The sequence below is a fragment of the Heliangelus exortis genome, chromosome 3 (assembly GCF_036169615.1).
Source record: "Heliangelus exortis chromosome 3, bHelExo1.hap1, whole genome shotgun sequence".
In the NCBI taxonomy this organism is placed as follows: domain Eukaryota; kingdom Metazoa; phylum Chordata; class Aves; order Apodiformes; family Trochilidae; genus Heliangelus; species Heliangelus exortis.
Window position 1 is genome coordinate 1,142,535 of NC_092424.1, and position 13,029 is coordinate 1,155,563.

At 47.3% G+C, this 13,029-nt stretch overlaps 1 protein-coding gene across 6 annotated transcripts in view; it reads left to right on the forward strand.

Moving 5' to 3' along the window:
• ANAPC1 (anaphase promoting complex subunit 1) overlaps positions 1 to 13,029 on the forward strand; it is a 33,460-nt gene that overhangs the window by 17,105 nt on the left and 3,326 nt on the right. For all 6 annotated transcript variants that reach the window (XM_071738812.1, XM_071738815.1, XM_071738816.1 and 3 more), the window contains 17 exons: positions 1,089 to 1,315; positions 2,572 to 2,690; positions 2,869 to 3,140; positions 3,823 to 4,057; positions 5,292 to 5,383; positions 5,878 to 6,012; positions 6,138 to 6,220; positions 6,357 to 6,435; positions 7,106 to 7,180; positions 7,691 to 7,767; positions 7,982 to 8,072; positions 8,165 to 8,218; positions 8,507 to 8,700; positions 9,162 to 9,248; positions 9,734 to 9,851; positions 10,657 to 10,734; positions 11,024 to 11,091. In XM_071738812.1, the coding sequence (XP_071594913.1) occupies positions 1,089 to 1,315; positions 2,572 to 2,690; positions 2,869 to 3,140; positions 3,823 to 4,057; positions 5,292 to 5,383; positions 5,878 to 6,012; positions 6,138 to 6,220; positions 6,357 to 6,435; positions 7,106 to 7,180; positions 7,691 to 7,767; positions 7,982 to 8,072; positions 8,165 to 8,218; positions 8,507 to 8,700; positions 9,162 to 9,248; positions 9,734 to 9,851; positions 10,657 to 10,734; positions 11,024 to 11,091 (2,084 nt within the window). The remainder of the gene's footprint in view (positions 1 to 1,088; positions 1,316 to 2,571; positions 2,691 to 2,868; positions 3,141 to 3,822; positions 4,058 to 5,291; positions 5,384 to 5,877; positions 6,013 to 6,137; positions 6,221 to 6,356; positions 6,436 to 7,105; positions 7,181 to 7,690; positions 7,768 to 7,981; positions 8,073 to 8,164; positions 8,219 to 8,506; positions 8,701 to 9,161; positions 9,249 to 9,733; positions 9,852 to 10,656; positions 10,735 to 11,023; positions 11,092 to 13,029) is intronic.

Genomic DNA, 13,029 nt, shown 5'->3' on the forward strand with positions numbered 1-13,029 from the left:
CAGGTTTCCCAGAGAAGCTGTGGCTGCCCCATCCCTGGCAGGGTCTCAGCCCAGGTTGGATGGGGCTTGGAGCACCCTGGGCTGGGGGAGGTGTCCCTGCCCATGGGGTTGGGACTGGAGGAGCTTTAAGGTCCCTTCCACCCCATCCCATGAGTGATTCTATGATGCTGCATCCCATCCTGACCATGCCACCCTTGCCATTCTTGCCAGTGGCCATGAGCATCTTTCCTGTGGTGTAAATGATCAGGGAGAGCAGTCTTAAGTGAGGGTTTTGTAAATCTTCCATGGAAAGAGGGCTTTTGCACAGTGCTTCTAAGCAGTGAAATGCTTCAGTGTATTATTTCTGGTCACGTAGCTCTGGTAAAAAAAAAAAAAAAAACCCTTCAAAAAAACCCTTCTGGCACTGTGGTGAAACCCAGGCTGGCTGCCAGCAGCATTTGGGATTTACTGACTGTTTATTTTAATAGGTAGTTTGGTTTTCCCAAGGTTTTTTGCAGGGGGGAATCCAAACTGAAGTTCTGCCTCATGAAAACATCAATTATTAAAAAAATAACACAGGTTTCTGAGCAGAAATCTGCAGAAGAGCAGCCCTGAGTGGGCTGGGGGTCAGTAGGTAGTGGCACTTTTAAAGCAGATTTTCAGCAGGGGACTGTGTGTGCCTTCTGGAGTTTAACCTCTGCTTCAATACACATCAAAATCCTCACTTCATTTTCTGCTTTTCACTGCTGAGCTTGAGTTAAGAAACATCTATGGTTTAGCAGTTGTGTAGGCAGGGAGGGGAAAGCCCTTCCCTACTACTGCTCTGAGACAAAAAATGCTTTTGAAAGGGAGATAACTGTTTCATCTCACCTCCTCACACTCCTGCTCCTCCCTCCTTGCCCAACAGCCTTTGCCAGCCACCTCTTTGATGTATTTGTGGTGTCATCTCCTCCCACCTTGGTAGTTTATTTACCCCATTTTAGATGTGCAAACGTAGCTGATGGCAGTGCCCGGGACTCACACACCTGAGGAGCTGTGTGGTGGCACAAACCTCAGCCCTGAGAGCTGGCAGGGCTGGGAATGACTTCTGTCCTTTGCTCTTCTTGCAGTCTGTGGGCCCAGTGCTGTCCTCTGACATTCCCTCTGGAACGGAGTCGGAGGAGGATGAGGATGGGATGAATGACATGAACGAGGAGGTGATGTCTCTGATCTGGAGTGAGGACCTGAGGGTGCAGGAGGTGCGCAGGCTGCTCCAGAGTGCCCGGCCTGTGCGTGTCAACGTGGTGCAGATGCCAGAAGCAAGTGACCACGAGTACATAGAGGAGAAAGAAAACAGGTAAAAAAACAAAACCAAGCCTCTCCGTTTCTAGCAGTGTCTCAGCAGCATCTCCCTCGGGGGAAAAATGAGTGGTTTTGGTGGCTTCATGGTAAGGGTGCCTTAGCCAAGAGGACAGTGTGTTCCAGCCTGAGCTGAACGTGGAAGGAGGCAGGACTGAGTCAGGGACACATCTAAGAGGAGGTGATTTCAAAATCCAAGTTTCTGAAGCTCAGTGTACATCAAAGCTCTGCTCCATTTGAGTTGCAGGGCTCTCTGGGTTGGAGCAGTGTAGGGGAAAGACTTGCGTGATCCCCAAAGCATGTTGAGATCAGCTAGGGTTTGAAACCAGATTGTAGCATTTTTTTTCCACCTAAAAAGTATGAAATATAAGCAGGACCTACTACTCTACTCTGTAGAGAAAATTTCTCTGTAGAGAACAAAGCATCATCCATCCCCTGCCTAAAACTGGAGAGCTCTTTGTTCAGGGGCTTATCTGACCCAAAGGACCTAATTCCACAGAGAGCAAATTCCCTGTCCCATTCCTCTCTCTTTTTAAACCTCCTGTCAGAACCATTATATGCTTGATGGCCTCACAGTTGTCCCTGTCCTGCTTCTTCTTTCAGTTGTTTTGGGGTGTTAAAATACCTTCTTTAAAAAAACCCCAAAAAATCCCACAAACAAACAAAGAAACATCAAACTAACAAAAAAAAAAAAAACAGAAGAAAAAAGCAACCTCATTAGCATGTAAAACACTCTGCAGAAGTAGAAAGCTAAAGGAAGGCATCAAATTCTTGTCTGACTTAACAAGCTGAGTAATCTGAGTCTTTCCAGAGTAAATCTTAGAGAACTGTGGTCAGCTCTTCTTGGAAGAGCACTATGAATTCTGCACAGGGGTTATTACTAGATGTGATCACCAGTCAGAGCAGGATCCCACGTGGCCCTCAGCTTTGCTTTGCTGTCTCCTTTCACCCTGTTTGACAGGGCTGCTAAATCACAGGTTCCTTACCTAGCACCTAGCTTTGAAGGAAAAACAGAGACAAGTTTCAACATGATGCCAGCTGAAGTGTATCTTTGAGATTATTAATGTTATAAGGAGTAAATACTTGGTTCAAAAGTTCAAGGTAATGAAATAAAAAGAAAAGACAACATGCTATCAAAAATGATCTCTCCAGCGCCTGTTGTCTGATCATCTTATATCACATATTTGGCAAAAAAAAAAAAAATCACTTTCAAGCAACTGCCTTCTTTTTCTCTGCCATCTCCCCCCCTCCCAGGCTGTTACAGCTGTGCCAGAGGACCATGGCCCTGCCCGTGGGACGAGGGATGTTCACTCTCTTCTCCTATCACCCTGTTCCAACCGAGCAGCTGCCCATCCCTAAGCTGAACCTCACAGGTGTGTTGGCTGGAGTTTCTCTTGCTTGTTACCCCAGCTCTTTCTGAACCTCTCACAGTAATTTCTGCAGCACCCCCTGCCTCAGGAGTCTCCCCTAGCATGCTCTCAGCTTCTTCTCTTCTCCCTGGAGTGGCTTGGCTTCACCTAATGGCTCTCAATGCTTTTGTGTCCCGGGCAGGCCGAGCTCCTCCCAGGAACACCACTGTGGATCTCAACAGTGGGAACATTGATGTGCCCCCCAACATGGCCTGCTGGGCCAGCTTCCACAACGGGGTAGCAGCTGGCCTGAAGATAGCTCCTGCTTCCCAGATAGACTCTGCTTGGATTGTCTATAACAAACCCAAAATTGCTGAGCTGGCCAATGAATATGCAGGGTTCCTCATGGCCCTGGGGCTCAACGGGCACCTCACCAAACTTGCCACCCTCAATATACATGACTACCTGACAAAGGTGAGGAGGGCCTTCCTGCAGGAGCTGCAGGGAACACAGAGAATGGGTCTCTGGGATCTGAATGTTTTTTAAACAAAACAGAGAAGGAAAGTGAAGGGAGTTCTTTGAAACCCTGAACTGGCAGATCCCACCTGAGTTGCTTCATTTATGTATTAGTTGTGTGGGACTTTGAAAGATTTTCAGCACTTTTATCACTAAATACAGAGGTAAAATGTAAGTATTTTTATCACTGAATGGGAGGCTTAGAGGTGGCCTCCTTGCAGTCTATGGCTTCCTCACGAGGGGAAGGGATGGGACAGGTACTGATTTCCTCACTCCTGTGACCAAAGACAGCAGTGGCAGGAAGCTGAGTCAGGGGAGGTTTAGGTGATTTATCAGGAAAAGGTTTTTCACCCAAGGGGCAGCTGAGCACTGGAAGAAGCTTCCCAGGGAAGGGGTCACAGGACCAAACCTGCCTGAGTTCAAGAAGCATTTGGATGATGCTCTCAGGCACGTGGTGTGATCCCTACACAGGGACAGGAGTTGGACTTGATGATCCTGATGGGTCCAACTTAGAGTATTCTATGATTGTAGATCTTCCCAGATTGTGCACAGCTGAGTATGGGAGCACTGGGACAAGTGCCTGTCCTGTTTCTGAACACATCTACTTTCTTTGGTCACTGGAATTTGTTTCCTTTCTCAGGGCCACGAGATGACAAGCATTGGGCTGTTGCTGGGTGTCTCTGCTGCCAAGCTGGGCACCATGGACATGGCCATCACAAGGCTCCTGAGCATCCACATTCCTGCCCTCCTGCCACCCACTTCCACAGAGCTGGATGTCCCCCACAATGTCCAGGTGGCTGCTGTGATAGGAATTGGCCTGGTCTATCAGGGCACGGCTCACAGGCACACAGCTGAGGTTCTGCTGGCTGAAATTGGTAGGTGCCAGCCCTGAAAAAAAAGATTAGAACTGGGAGAGGATTGCAAGGTGTGACTGGTTTGCACGATGCCCTCAGGGAGCTGAGGATTTTAACATTTTTAACCATACATCTGCCACTACAGTATTCACCTCTCCTTCTCCAAACCCATCCTCTGTTTCCAGAGGAACAGGAGCTGGCTGTGAGCTGTGTGTTTGCACAGCACAGGGAGGAGGAGTAGAATCTCTAGAGGTCCCTTCCAACTCTGATAATTCTGTGAAACATAGCAGTGATAATTCTGTCAAACACAGCAGCAGCTGTGCTGTGCTGCAGCTAGGTGAAGTTTGCCAGTTGGAAATCTTGTCAGATAAGAGCAGGACTGGGGTTTGTGGTGTTGCCAGCAGTAACCACACATTCCTCCTGACCTGGCTGCCACCCTGCAGAGCTCCTGACCCTCTGCAGCAGGGGGTTGCCCCCTGCACACCTGATGCATCTGCTGCTCCCCAGACATTTGTTCTTTCTCATGTCTGTCCATAAGGTGCTGCCATGTAGAAACCAGAGCTGGAGGCACTAGGAGGGGGGAAAAAATGCTTTCCTTTTGCAAGGACAAGCTTTCTGGCTCACTGGGTGGGTGGAAGTGCAGCCAGGGTGTCCTGAATTCTCCTGAGTTTCCTTTGATTTTCTAAACTGTAGTCTCTGAGAGCTTCTGATCTGTGTCCTCCTTCTGTGCATTGTTCTGATGGGTAGCAGTTAAAATCTTACTTGTGTAACTTCAGTTAAAAAGACACTGGATAGATTATGAAGTGGATTATTAAAATGGTTTATTAATGGGATACATTTTAAGCTCGAAATTGTGCCTGTTATGTTTCTGGTAACTGGATACATACAATGGTTTCTAAGAAGGATGTTTGAACTCTGCTGAAAGCATTCCTGTAGGCTCAAAAGTCTTGAAGTATCCACAATTGTAAGGTGGCATTTTCACTGTCTCTGAACCCCAGCAGTATCACTTAGCAAATGGTAATCACTTGCCATTAATTAGTAGTTTATAGTAATAGTAATCGCTTGCCATAAATAATATCACTTGCCATTGGTGATGGGTTAAGTGGCAATTATTTGTCATTCCACTGAGAAATTTCTAGAGAAGGGACAGATTTTTTTTTTTTCTCTTCATTTTATTAGGAATGTATTGCTTAATTAAACATTGTTTGCTTAGCTGGGATTTTCCAGAGGTGAATCCCTGCTCTGTTGTCTCCAGGACGTCCCCCTGGCCCAGAAATGGAGTACTGCACAGACAGAGAGTCCTACTCCCTGGCATCTGGGCTGGCCTTGGGCATGGTGTGCCTGGGGGTAAGTGCCTCTCCTCAGTTCAGCTGCAATTAGCAGAATACCCTCCAATCCCTGAGGGCATCCTACAGAAAGGCTGCAGAGGGACTTCTCATCAGGGTGTCCAGTGACAGGATGAGGGGAAATGGTTTGAAACTGCAGGAGAAGAGGTTTAGATGGGATGTTAGGAAGAAGTTCTTCAGTAGGAGGGTGCTGAGACTCTGGAACAGATTGTCCAGGGAAGCTGTGGCTGTTCCCTCCCTGGAGGTGTTCAAGGCCAGGTTGGATGAGGCTTGGAGCATCCTGGGCTGGATGAGAGGTGAGAGGTTGGAGGAGATGATCCCCAAGGTCCCTTCCAAGCTCAGCCATCCCGTGATGAGGAATCCTTGTCTGTGGTGTGGGGTGATTGGAGCCCTTTCATCCTTAACTCCCAGCTGCTGTTGGCCAAAAGCATGGGGTTTTTTTTGTTCCTCACCTGGGAAGGCACTTCCATACCCTTTCCTCTCTTCACCCCTCAGCATGGCAGCAATTTGATTGGCATGTTGGACCTCAATGTTCCTGAGCAGCTCTACCAGTACATGGTGGGGGGGCACCGGCGGTTCCAGGCGGGGATGCACAGAGAGAAGCACAAGTCTCCCAGTTACCAGATCAAGGTACCTGCTGATGGCTTGGCTCATGTGAGCTGAAAATAACAATAACTGATGGGCTGAGTGGCATGTCTCAGTGTACACTGCCTTCCCCCTCAGCTGGTCTGACAGGACATGTTGTGTTTTCACAGGAGGGGGACACCATCAACGTGGATGTCACTTGTCCAGGTGCCACGCTGGCACTTGCCATGATCTACCTAAAGACTAATAACAGGTATTTTTAACCTTGGAGTGCCTCAGGTGTTTTGTAGTCACTTCTGAGAACAGTTTATACTGGCTCTGCTTTGTGGGGCTCACTCCCATTTTGGGCACTTCTGAAATAAGGTCTCTTCCTCTGCTGTGCTCTGCAGGTCCATTGCTGACTGGCTTCAGGCTCCAGACACCATGTATTTGCTGGACTTTGTAAAGCCAGAGTTCCTTTTGTTGAGGGTAAGAGCCTCTTCTCTTTCATTTCTCAGTCTACTTAATGTTCTGCATCTTATTTTAATATGTTTTTTTTTTTTATAACTTTAATTTTTAGTCCAGCTCACATGCTGGTAACCCTCTTGCTTGCCAGCCAAACTCATACCTTCCAACAGTACCTGCTTGTAGTAAGGCAGCTTGTGTGTCATGCAGCACAGAGACAGAATTTAGTGAGCAATATTTGAGTGGTTCCTTTCATGTGGAACATTAAAAGTTTAGGTAAGTTTTTATAGCTTTTCCCCCAAAAATTATTTCACAGCTAAAAAGTAAACAGGGCCTCAGCATTTGTTGTAAGTACCTAGTGAGATTCTCATCTCAGTTTACCAGCTAAAGATGCAGATATTGCTAGGATTTATTCTGTAGTTCTTTTTTTCTGCAAGCAGAATTTGCAGTTTTTAAAATAAAAGCTGTTTTGTCATTCCTGCTCTGAAGGCTGAGAAAGAGTGAAGGAGTTGCTCACAGGTAGCTGGATTGTCTGCATTTTTGGATGCAGTGACATTAAAGGGTTGGACTTGATGATCTCAGAGATCCCTTCCAACCCAGCTGATTCTATGATTCTATGACTCTAAAAAATACCACTGTTTGTGTTGGTTTTTTTTTTTTTTTTCTTACTGTTTTGGCTTTCTTATTTTTCTAGACCTTGGCTCGCTGCCTGATCCTGTGGGATGACATCTTGCCCAATTCCAAGTGGGTCAATAGCAACGTGCCTCAGGTAGGTATTTACATGTAGGCTGCTTACTTTTTCTACATCTCATGGGGTTGTTCTGCTTGGGATCATTTCCTGCCTCACCTGAGCTGCACAAGGAAATGTCTGCTACTCCTGTAGATGTGATGAGTTGGTGTCCTACACACTGCCCAAGCAAGGAGCCAGCTTGGGCAGGGGGGTTTCAGCTGAGCATGATGAGTAACTTGGGTAACTCCCTGTCAGAAACACAGGATGCTGGAGGTCTCCCTAGTCTTGAGCCCTCATCCTGGTCTCTTTTCTCTAATATTTGAGCACATACAGTGACTCTGTGCCTCTGACACCATCTTGCCAGAAATCTTTTAAGGAACACTGCCAGCTGTCCCTTTTGGACCAGAAGTACCACTGTGCAGTAGCCCGTGGAATTAAAAACAGCTTTTATATGTCTGTGAGGCAGAGCTGGTTTGTGTCATTGATCCCCAGAGCTTCAGTTAATCGGGTTCCCCTGGATTAATTTTTTTTCTCTTATACTTTTTGCAGATCATAAGAGAGAACAGTGTGTCTCTTCAGGCAACAGAGCTGCCTTCATCTGAAGACCTGAGCTTGGAAACACTGGCGTATGTAATGTGTGAAAAGTTGTGCTCCTGAAAATTCATCTGAACTCTTTGCAAAAAAATCTTTCCCTTGATATTTAGGGAAATTTATTTTTCCATTTTCTGTAAAGGCTGATAAGTCTTTTTGATTTTTCCCTTTTTTAATTGTAGAGGAGTTTGTGGTGTGTATTATGAGGAAAAGAGAGGCATTCAGTCATTTCTCTGTGTTGCTCCCTAGGCAAGCTCACGTTTACATCATTGCTGGAGCCTGCTTGTCACTGGGATTTCGATTTGCTGGCTCAGAAAATCTGGCAGCATTTAACTGCTTGGTAAGAGAGTTTCACTTTTCCCCTGCAGTTTCCCCAGAGCTGTAACTTCTCTCTTGTATCTATACTTAATATGCATTTTCTTTTCTTCCCAGTACAAATATGCAACAGATTTCCTGAAGAGTTTGTCAGCACCAACAGCTTCAATAGTAAGTTCTTGCTGGTTTGAGGCTTTGTTGTGGAGGGGACTTTGGTAACCCCCTGCCAAAACCTTGATGGAAACAAACCCCATCCCTTTTTGACTTTGTAGCACAGCCTTTTTATAGAAGGTGGCAGTGCTGTGCATCATTTTTGTGAAGGATTTGGCTGTCTCTGCTTTCCCTCTCTCTGCGGAACGTGGGGTTAGAACTGGGGGGTAGGAAGCAGCGTGTTGGGCTGCCCAGCAGTGTGTGTTTGACCACAGCAGTGTAACAAAGCCTTCCCTGCTCTGCCTGCAGACAGGTCACTACAACCTGGAGACCTGCTTGAGTGTCCTGCTGCTGTCCCTGGCCATGGTCATGGCTGGCTCTGGAAACCTCAAAGTCCTTCAGCTTTGCCGCTTCATGCACAAGAAGACGGGCGGGGAGATGAACTATGGCTTCCACCTGGCTCACCACATGGCTTTGGGGCTCCTCTTCCTGGGAGGAGGAAGGTAACTTGCCTGTTCCAAAGGCAGGTGGGGGATTTTTTTGCCTCCTTTCAGCTCTCCTGCAGAAGCTGGAGTCGTTTGCTGTCCTGCAGTCTGCAATTTACTTGATAATTATTTGTTGCTCTAACACTGCACCAGATGTCCCTGTCCATGCACGGGCTTGGATCTTGATCTTGAGGGTCCCTCCCAACCCAAACCCTTTTATGATGAATTCTATGGATGCATAAATACATCTGCTGTGATGAAAGTTCCCTGTTTTCTAGATCATTTCAATCCCACAGGAATGTTTCTGGCTTCTGTTTTATTTCCTACTACTGCACGTTTTTTTCACTGCTGTAGGAACACATTGGCAACTTCAGTGCCTGGATAATCTCTTCATTAATATCCTTCCCACCAAAATATTTTGAACACCTGTGGCCTGGATTTGCTAGCAGAGGAAGCTAATAGATGGTGTTTTCCTACAGGTACTCCCTGAGCACCTCCAATTCTTCAATTGCTGCTCTGCTGTGTGCTCTGTACCCTCACTTCCCTGTTCACAGCACAGACAATCGGTAAGGGCTTGCTGGGCTTCACCATCCCTTCAGCTAAATCATCTTCTTACAAAATAAGTTATCTAGAGGCAGGTTGGTTTGGTTTTTTTTCACCTGGGCATTCTCCAAATCATTTCTCAAGGTTTTCCAAAAAGAAGTGAAGAGCAGAAGAAATAAGATGTGAAGTGGTGGTAGAAATCTTTGATCAGTGAGGATATGCAAGCAGCTTTCCTGAGGCTCTAGATGGTGCTGCTTTGACTTGACAGTTCCATTTTGCTCAACAGAAAAGGCTATTTTTAATTTCTTTTTTTTTCAGTCTGTCAGTTTATGGCTCTCAGTCAGTTCTAGCTGTGATTCCTGCAGCCCTGACTAACGCCAAGGTGTTAAAGCACTACAAAGCCTACTGCAGTGCTGCAGATTTCTCTTTAGCTTACCCAGCAGCTGAATCTGGTTGGGATTTGGGGATTCCTGCCTGCCTGTGCTGGATTCCTGATTCCCCCCTGCAGGTACCACCTCCAGGCTCTACGCCACCTCTACGTGTTGGCGGCAGAGCCCCGGCTCCTGACACCCGTGGACGTGGACACCAACACTCCTTGCTATGCCCTGATCGAGGTGACCTACAAGGTGAGGTGTCCTTTGGGGAGGTGTGGGAGACTCTGCTCTGCTGTGGCACGCTGTTTTCATTGTTGTGGCCACCAGAAAGCCTTGGGTTTGCTTTTGGGTTGTGGCAGAGACAAGTCCCACGCAAATAATTGAAGCTTTGCTGTGCTCAGCCCACTCCTGCTTCACAGGCACTTTGATGTCACCTTGAGAGCAGAACACAGGGCAAAAAAAAAAAAAAGGCACCACAAAGCCTTTGAGCAGTCCCCAGGGTCATTGTTCCTCTCAAAGGAAGAACTCTCAAAGACCCAGAGTTGGTTGGAACCCTCTCTGTTTTTTAAAGCCTCCTCCTCATTGTGCTGGGATGAGCACCTTGGTGTTTCTGCTTGGTGCTCATGCCACACATCCTTTGGAGATGAATCCCTTCCACAGGATTTATTTTGTTCAGACTTACATGAGGCTGATGCTCACAGAAGGACTGAAGGTGGACATCTTGGGATTTCAGGGGAGAAGAGGTGCAGCATGGATCCCATGTGCTTCTGTCAGAGTTCTGCATGCTCATCATGGAGTGACCCTCTCAAACCTTCAGGGTTTCAGCTGAAGTGTGCCTGATATGCACAGAGTTACGTGTTTGATCCATCCATGGGAAATACACCTTGAATTTAGGCTCATGTTTCCTGACATTAAAGGCAGTGCTAGGTCATGTACTTGCTCAGAGCTCAGGAACAGAAACTGACTGTGTGACTGTTAGGAAGGAGGTGCACCTTTTCTTTCTTTCCATGTGAAAATGAGCTTTACTAATCATGGGAATTCTGGTGGCATTTTCAAGGGCACACAGTGGTATGCAGAAGCCACCGAGGAGCTGATGGCACCCACACTTCTTCCAGAGCTTCACTTACTCAAGCAGGTAAAAGAAGTGTCTTCATTTGGGTGAGGGGTTTGATCACCCAGCTTGTGTCACAATCTTAAATTTTGCCACACGCTTCTCTGTGGTGTGTCAGGGAGTTCCTTGTGCCAAAAAACTTCACTCTAAGGGAGACAAAGCTGGGGGTTCTGGAGTTTTTGGGGTGGGTAGCACTGTAAAAGGGCACCTGGCCTTGTAAAGGCCCAAAGAGAGCTGCAGGCTCATGTAGAGAACATGCAGAAAGTTTTATGGTTCTGGTTCTGCCTAGTAATAAAAATGCTTCTATTGGCAGATCAAAGTGAAGGGACCACGGTACTGGGAGTTATTAATAGATTTAAGCAAGGGAACAAACCATCTGAAGTAAGTATTCTTTATGATGCCTAACTCAGTAATGACCTTGTAGTAATGTTTTTTTACTTTTTTTTTTTTAAACCCCTCCAGTTCTCGTAACACCCACGGTTTGGAGAGGAGCCTGCTTTTGATGGGTTCACTGTTGTGCATCTGACAGCACTTTGGGGTGAAGAAAGAAACTGTGTAGTTGGTTTCACCTAGTGATGTGAATAATTCATGCAAAAAAAACAGGGCAGGGGAAAATCTCATAGTAAAAACCACAGATATTGTCATTGGGGTTGAGCACTACCAGAAACCATCCTCTACTCATGGTTTTAGTTCAGATTTGAGTCGGTGTGATGTCATGTTTCCCAGGCTGGTGAGACAGTAGTTAGGTAGCTGTTACTGCTCTCTGCAATACACTGTTTTTTCTCATGTTACCTGAAGTACACAAAGCACTGCTTGCTGCTTTGTAACTCTGCCTCAGGCAACTGAGAAACAGAAATCTTCCCAGAACACAGGATCTGTGGGTAAAATCAGCATCAGCCTCCTGCTCCCCAGCTTAGCTAACAGCAGTACAGAAGCAGCCAGCTGCCTCTTTCAGCACTAACATACTGATTCTGCCTGCTTTAAATGCCTTAAAAATGGCAGGGCCCAGGCTGGCAGTGTTCTGGAGAGACAAAGCCACGTGTCAGAAATCATTCTCCCTCTCTGACTGCACGTGAGCTGCTGCTCTGTTGCCACACTGAGCAGTTTGTTTCAATACAGATAATTCAGTTATTTTAAGGATTCCCAGGGCCTGCAGTTAATGACACAACTGATATTCTGAGCTGGGTGAACATGCAGCTGCTTTGCAGCAGTGTAGCTTTGGAACTGCTGCAGGCTTCTGTTTGTAGGTTTGGTCAAGGTAAAGCAGGGGGGTGTTGGATTTTTGGTTTTGGGGTTGCTTTTTTTTTTTTTTTTTTTTTTTTCACATGAAGGCCTATCACAGCACACATGTGGAAACCAACTGGTGTGGTTTTCCTTGGTGCTGGGACCTCATCCTAGGGGAGTCCAGCAGGAACCTGCAGTGACTTCAGGAAGTTTGTATTCCTTTGTATCAGTAGGGATCATCTCTTTTTTTTTGTCAGTCTTGCCTCTCATCACATCACTGTGTGACAAGCAGCCTGCCCTGAAGATCCCAGGGTTTCTGTGTGTCCACAAGCAGGGCAGGGTTTCAGTCACCAGGACAAAGTGGGAATATTAGCACACAGGAATCATAGAATCCCAGAATGGTTTGGGGTGGAAGGGACCTTAAAGCTCCTCCAGTCCCAACCCCATGGGCAGGGACACCTCCCCCAGCCCAGGGTGCTGCCAGCCCCATCCAACCTGGGCTGAGACCCTGCCAGGGATGGGGCAGCCACAGCTTCTCTGGGAAACCTGGCACAGGGGCTCAGCACCCTCACAAATAATTTCCTCCCCATCTCCAACCTCAATCTCCCCTTTCTCTCCAAGTTTTAACCCATTTCCCTTCTCCTCTCCCTACCCCCCCGTGTCCAAAGCCCTCCCCCAGCTTTCCTGTAGCCCCTTCAGATATTGGGAGGTTGCTCTGAGCTCACCTGGGAGCCTCCTCTGCTCCAGGCTGAACAACCCCAATCCCTCAGCCTGGCTTCCCAGGGATCTGCTCAGCTCTCTGAGCATTTCAGTGGCTCTGCTCTGGACACCTTCCAGGAGCTCTGTGTCCTTCTGATGCTGGGGACTCCAGAACTGGGCACAGAGCTCCAGCTGGGGTCTCAGCAGAGCACAGGAGGTGTTGGAGTTCACCTTTCCCTCCCTCCCCCTCTCTGGAGGTGTTCAGGTCCAGGCTGGATGAGGTTTTGCTCAGCCTTGTCTGGATGAGAGGCGTTTGGGGTCGGTTGGGGTGGATGCTCTGTAGGGTCCCTTCCAACCTCACCATTCTGTGGTTCTGAGTCCATTCCAGGCCTGCCT